General features: G+C 52.3%; 3 protein-coding genes across 3 annotated transcripts, besides 3 other annotated features; all 3 read right to left on the bottom strand.

Annotated features, from left to right (window-relative positions):
• Positions 1-12: 12 nt before the first annotated feature.
• Positions 13-37: a microsatellite.
• A 180-nt stretch (positions 38-217) lies between these two features.
• Positions 218-257: a microsatellite.
• Positions 258-263: 6 nt separating this feature from the next.
• On the bottom strand, positions 264-653 carry Tco025E_06345 (uncharacterized protein; the record flags this gene model as incomplete). Its single annotated transcript, XM_029373223.1, has 1 exon — positions 264-653. One exon carries the CDS (start codon positions 651-653, stop codon positions 264-266), a length of 390 nt encoding a protein of 129 aa, XP_029226771.1.
• A 2,091-nt stretch (positions 654-2,744) lies between these two features.
• Tco025E_06344 (uncharacterized protein) lies at positions 2,745-4,436 on the bottom strand (the record flags this gene model as incomplete). The annotated part of the gene is made up of 1 exon (XM_029373222.1): positions 2,745-4,436. The coding sequence occupies one exon, from the start codon at positions 4,434-4,436 to the stop codon at positions 2,745-2,747; it is 1,692 nt and encodes a 563-aa protein (XP_029226770.1).
• A 425-nt stretch (positions 4,437-4,861) lies between these two features.
• Positions 4,862-4,895: a microsatellite.
• Positions 4,896-4,932: 37 nt separating this feature from the next.
• Tco025E_06343 (uncharacterized protein) lies at positions 4,933-5,847 on the bottom strand (the record flags this gene model as incomplete). Its single annotated transcript, XM_029373221.1, has 1 exon — positions 4,933-5,847. The coding sequence occupies one exon, from the start codon at positions 5,845-5,847 to the stop codon at positions 4,933-4,935; it is 915 nt and encodes a 304-aa protein (XP_029226769.1).
• Between the last annotated feature and the right edge of the window lie 275 nt (positions 5,848-6,122).

Genomic DNA, 6,122 nt, shown 5'->3' with positions numbered 1-6,122 from the left:
AGAGCAAAAAAAACGCACACACACACACACACACACATGTATGTATGTGTCTGTGTGTTTGCCGATAAAACAAAATACATGGAAATTCAAAATGGAGATGCATTGCTACACGTGTGTGAGACATCCAGAAACCGGCATCGCCAAGAATGTATAGAAACAACCAAACACACAGACTCGAAGCAACAACAAAAAGAGTAGAGTAAATTAAAAAAGTAGGATGATAAAAGAAAAGAAAATAATAATAATAATAATAAAAACTCCTTTCAGTCAAGTAAACAAGCGCAGAAGCAGTGATGGCGGCCGTCTTGGCCGCTCTGAAGATGGGGAAAAGCTTTTCCGTGGTGCCGCTGCCGTAGCCTAGACAGACGGTGCAGCGAACAACTTTTGTCGCTAATTCCAACGGATAACCTTGCCAGTGACCCGTACAACATGTCCGTGTTGGTGGAGAGATGACGACAATGATGATGCAGCTTCCGCCGTTCGCAACTCGGCCTCTTCCAGGACACCTGAAAGCCGCGTAGTCGGCTCAGCCGCTGTTGCTGCCGCCGCCGTGGGATGCGGACGGAGGCCCAAGATGTCTGCATGGAGTGTGCTTTCACCTTTTCGACGCGCCCACCAGAAGAGTCGCATCTACTTCCAAAACAGCTAGGCATCGGATTTCGTGTGGCGGAGGCATCTTGAACGGTGGCTGTGGCAGTGACGCCGCGTCTAGCATCAATTGCCACCTTTAGAGAGAAATCGCCCACGGTCCCAGGCGACAGGCGTGCCAAGAAGCCTTCCCACAGAGCCAATCGTCAAGGGGGAGTCTTCGCCGATTAACTCGAGGAATACATCACACAGGGCGAGGTGCGCTCTAGCTGCAGGGGAACCACGTTCCAGGTTGATTATCCTCGGGGGGGGGGGGGGAGGACTACATCGTGCCCCACAGCTTCCTAGTCGCCTACGCTCCTCGCCGTAAAGCTTCGTCAAGAGACGGCAAATGTGACTTTTTCGGCATTCATCACGGCCCCAAAGAGACTTGCAGGCCACGCCCTATCCCCTTGTTCAGTACTTCCTTCAAGTTGCGCGTCATACACCCAATTGGAGAAGCATGCAGCTCCAACAGTGCCTCCTGAAGCCCCCGGTGGGGTGCCAGAGAAAGCCGGGAAAACTGACTCAGCAAGGCAGTAATTAACGTACCAGCATCCATCGTCGTCCCGTTCGCATGCCGTTCGATTGCCAGCTCCGCGTTATCAAGTTTTTTTTGGGCATGGCCATCTCCTTGCGTCACTCCACCGTCGCTTGCAGGGCACTCATCCGAGCAAAGAAGGCAGGAGCGGACGTCGCGGCTTCCCTTAACAAGCCAGCAAGAAGCACTTCCTCTGTGTGTGCCGCCGGGTTGCCAGCCACATGCGCTTCCTTGTGAGCGCGTGCGCGGGGAAAACCCCCACCATGCGGAGGCTGCAACAGCCGAAGAAGGACCCAAGAGAGGGAGAGGCGAGAGGCAGTCAGTATCGCAGTTGGTGGAACGCAACAATCCAAGGGGCGTGAGCCTTTAGATTTTTTACTCCTTTTTTTCCGCAGCGAAGGGAAAGGAGTTGTGAGCGCGTGGAACACGCCGCGGCAACCACGAAAACTGTACATGAAAAAGATAAAGAATAATCATAAAGCACCACAACAAAAAGGGGACACGCCTTCCTCCCCCGCCCTCATACACAACAAAAATAAAAATAAAAAGCGGGCCTGGAAATGTCTTACAAGTGCAACCATTTAGTAACAACGGTATTTACATCCCAATGCACTTGCAATAATGATCTGCAGCAAGAGTAGAACAAAAGAAGTAAACGACGAGGAAAAGGAGGAGCGAAAAGCATCCACAACATCCCACGCAAATATATATTCCTTTTGGATCCTTTCCGCGCTTGTGATGATGCCCCAGTCGTGCGATGTTCTCGACACAGGAACGAGATAGAGAGTGCGCGTGTCATGGAGAGCAAAAAGAAAAATAGAACCATTCCACGGCTTCGATGACAGCAATAACAGGCCCACCGCGGCAGGAGGTCGAAAAATACATGTTAACAAGCTAACCAGTACGTTCCTTCCCTGCCATGCCCATTCGCGGGAATTACATGATGCTGGCGGTCAGAGTGTAACGCTAGAGGGGAGCTGTACATCCACAACATAAACAAATTTTTTTTTTTATCTATTGCTATTCCCCGCGCTTTTTTTTTTCGTGCCCCTTTTTCAGTGCCTTCTCTTACAATGGCGCAGGCAAACACGCATACAGAAAATCAGTTTCCACGCATGGGGCATATGCGACGCCACACCCACGCGCGACTACAAAATAAAAAGACAGGAGTACAAAATCGTCTGGGCAGAATGTAAAAAAAAAAAGAAGTAGCCACAAGCAGGCTGCCCTCCACTCGCACCACACACAAAAAAAAAACGCTCTCTCTCTTTTAGCTCCCATTCACTTCTTCACATCCTATATACCGCGCCACAAAGGCGCCAGTTTGCGCGTTTCCAACTATAGAGTTAGGGGAGAAAACAAAAACGTGGTTAAATCCTTAAATACATTGCTTTCATACTGTAGGTGTGCCTCTTTATTACTTCCCTCTACCCGCCTCGCAGGCCAGTCTCTCACGTTAATCCATCACCACGCAAAACTAGAGAAGCCACCAATTCACGCCATATCTGCTGCCCGGCGTCTCTCCCACCCTCCCCCGCTCTCTTTGCGGTTCAATGCCCACCTCCCTCTGCAAACCTCACAGAAGTGTCTTCGCCTGCGTCCAGTGCATCATTGCCTCTGGAGGATTGGCAGCTTCAGCGTCATAATTCCGAATATAGTCAAGCCGCGAGGTCTCAAACGGCAGCGGTTTCTCTGGTGGCCGCGCCGACCACGATGGCGGCGCCTCATCGAATTTTGACTTGGCCAAACCGACAGGGTCAAACCACTCCGCGTCCCGCATTGCCGCAATCGCGATCGGAGGGAGAAGCACCGGCAGTTCTTTGCTTGCGGGAAGCGAAGGCAGAGCCTGAGTGGTGTTCGCTTCCTGTGGGTGTTGCTGCGTCGGATCCACGGTGTCTGACTTGGCAATTCCTTCCACCTCAGCCTCCTCTTTGGCCTCTTCCTCACGCATACGCATGAGTTGGTACGATGGTCCACCATCCTTGCTAATCACAGGCTTAAGAACATTCTCCGTAAACCCCAGCAAGACTCGGTCCGCGTGATCCGTGAAGGAGACATTCGGACGTTTTGTCGTTTGCTCAGGTGTAGGCGGCGGCCGGTGCGGCTCACCCTTCTGCCACGTTCTTCCTGGGGCAGGTGAGAGTTCCGTCGCGTAACGCTGGGATCCTGTTTCATTCATGTAATATCCTGTCGTTAGAGCTGAAGCCTTCGTACTTTCAAGTGTTGCAGTGTGGCGGACCTGCTCCTCACTGAGGGCACGGCGGAGGTTCTCTGGTACGTCATTCAACTTCACCTTTCCCTTCGCCACTACGCTGCTGACCCCATCCATCACTTTTGCCACTCGTCGGCTGTCCTTCGCAATGACGTCCTCAATCATTACGCGCCTTTGGAAAGGTTTGATGCGCAGATCTGATACCTGCAAGCTACGTGCCAAGTCAACGGAGATGGTTTTTGCGGCCTGAGATTTTGAACGCTGCGGTGAGGTCAAGGTGAGACTGTGAGCTGGTATGGAATAGCCTTCTTTAAGGAAGGCACTCTCTGCAAGTTCCTTCTGGTCTCGCTTCACGAGCGACTTGAAATCGCCTGTATGCGTGTTCACCACATTGGGGTTCGGCCGCGGCGGCTCCGCATCCCCACCGCACAGGAACCGGGATCCATCGGTGAAGTCAAACATGTGGTTGTAGGTTAGGGTCAAGGTGCCTTTTCTAGGTCTACGTGGGATGTAGCAGCCTTTGCTTCGATGATTGTAGTAGATGTAGTCCTCTCCCGTCTTGTCAAAGCCATGTTTGGGGTTGTGACGCCGCAGCTGCCGTTCATAGCAAAGTTGCAGGTACAACTCTGGACCCATCACCGCCTGTTCTCGCCTCAAAGTGGAGCTCATGGATGACGCCTGCATGAACAACGCGGAAGCTCCCTCACGTTTTGTGGTTAGAGCGCTGTGCGTCTTTGACGCTGTCCGCAGACTCACCTCGGGACTTCGTTTAAGTGAGCAGCCGCGTATTCCCTCTAGCGAATTCCGAGTCGCCCACATCGGGGCTGCATTTTCTCCCTCCACCGTGGCTTGGTGTGAAAATAAACTTCCATTGTATGAAGTGTTCATGGTGCCATCAGCAGCAGGGCCGGGAGCGGCAGCGGTGCTCGCCGCCTCCGGCGTGCTGGCGAGACCCCTCTTTTCAACAACGGGCAGAGGCATTTTCCCGATGGCACTCGGCCGGCCCAAGCGACTTCCAGCGTCGCTACTTCTGTTCGTGGTGCTGTTTACCTGCATCTTGCCCCTTTCCACGCACCCACAGAGCCCTACTCTCTCCCCTGCTTCGGCCTGCCCAAGAAGAGAAAGATGTAGCTCACCTAATTACTAGCTACCAGCCTTCCCGCAAAACTTTACACGCGAACAACGGAAATAAAGGTGATGCACGACCAGACACAGACACAGTATACATGTGTGTGTATATATATATATGATGGTGGGGACTTCCAATGAATGACGGCAAAAAGATGCAAAGCAGCCGCTCGATCCCACATCTTTCAATCATCGTACAGGCCCAAGGTTGTCAGTACCAGCCATACATTTAAACATACAGGAAAAAAAAAAGACGGCTCCACATAGGTGTATACATTCATAAACACCACCGTCAGCATTCTTCTTCTCAGTCTACGCCTTTGAGAATCTGGTCACGCAGAATGCGGAAGGTGAAAAGAATAAAAATAAACTAAAACTAAAACTAAATCGTCACCATGTTTGTAGAGAATTCTGCCTGAAATTCTTAAAGCTTGGGTAGCAGTTGCACAAGGCGGATGTCCTCCAGCCGAGCTTGGGCTGCTTCTGCCTTCCGATGCCTTTCAGCAAACTTAGACCCCTTCTCTAAATCCGGGACGCTAATAGGTGGACGGCACCTTCCCATATATACACCACGCATCCGTGTCTCATCCGTGGACGGCGAGGAGAACGTTAGAAAAGGCAAACGCGAGGGCTCAACCGGGAGAGGTCCCTCAAGAGGAGATTTCGTCTCCTCCGCAGGTCGCGAGGCGGAGCCGGAAGGAACCTCGACTTTAGGGGCAGCAGCTGGGGCAGCCGCGGCGTCGCCGTGTATGGAAGGGGGTGTACTGCCGCTAAGCAAGTGGCAAAGGCCCAAGTCTATTGGGTGATGGTCGGGCACACCACAGACATGCGCCCTCCCGGTTCGTTCCCTGGCGGCCTCGCGATCACGCCGCTCCATCATAGCCCTCAGCTCAGTACCAGGAACCAAGTGATTATATACGCCCAAGGCCCGACGCTGCGGAGCACGCAAAGAAGCCACAGACGTCGGTGGGCCCAATTGGCGCAGCGACGGTAACCAGGGTTTCTCAGCCGCACGTTCCTCCTCAAAATGTCTTTTGCCTCCTCGTTCGGAGTCCAACACGTAGTTGCTATTGTGATTGTCCCGTTGGAGCAGCGTGTACCGAACATGATTGTTGATGTCTGCAGGTAAAACGGGCCCGTGACGGCCCAACCCACACCCCGGCACTTGAAGAGCTGTCGTGAGTGAACTCTTGTTGATTGGTTGTGGTGCATACTGTCTCCCCAAGTGCTTGTAGGAAACGCCTGGATGATTGCCTGGGATTGTGTTGTCGCCGTACGGAGTTGGGTATGCGGAGTTGCAAAAAGCAAAGGAAATGTCGTCACGGTGCTGCGGTGGCATCCCTCCTAACCCTTTTGAGCTGTGTTTTAACCCCGCTTTCCCCCCTACAGTCTCCCGCGAGGCGTGCTTCTCTCTACCGTGAAGAGAATAAAAGGAAACTGCTACAAAGGGACACAGAAAAAGAAAACAAGAGAAAACAAATGATACTGATTGATAAAGACAATGAAGGGTTTTTTATGTGTCTGTTTGGTGCAATCCTGTTTTCTACGACGTCATTCACCTTGTTTCTAACTGTCGCCTTTGCGCGCCCACAAATTTCCATCTGCTACCACACG

Source organism: Trypanosoma conorhini, assembly GCF_003719485.1.
Source record: "Trypanosoma conorhini strain 025E chromosome Unknown Tco_14.4_contig_00423, whole genome shotgun sequence".
Lineage (NCBI taxonomy): Eukaryota > Euglenozoa > Kinetoplastea > Trypanosomatida > Trypanosomatidae > Trypanosoma > Trypanosoma conorhini.
The sequence above is the reverse complement of the archived record's forward strand: the minus strand, read 5'-3'. Positions and strand labels throughout refer to the sequence as shown.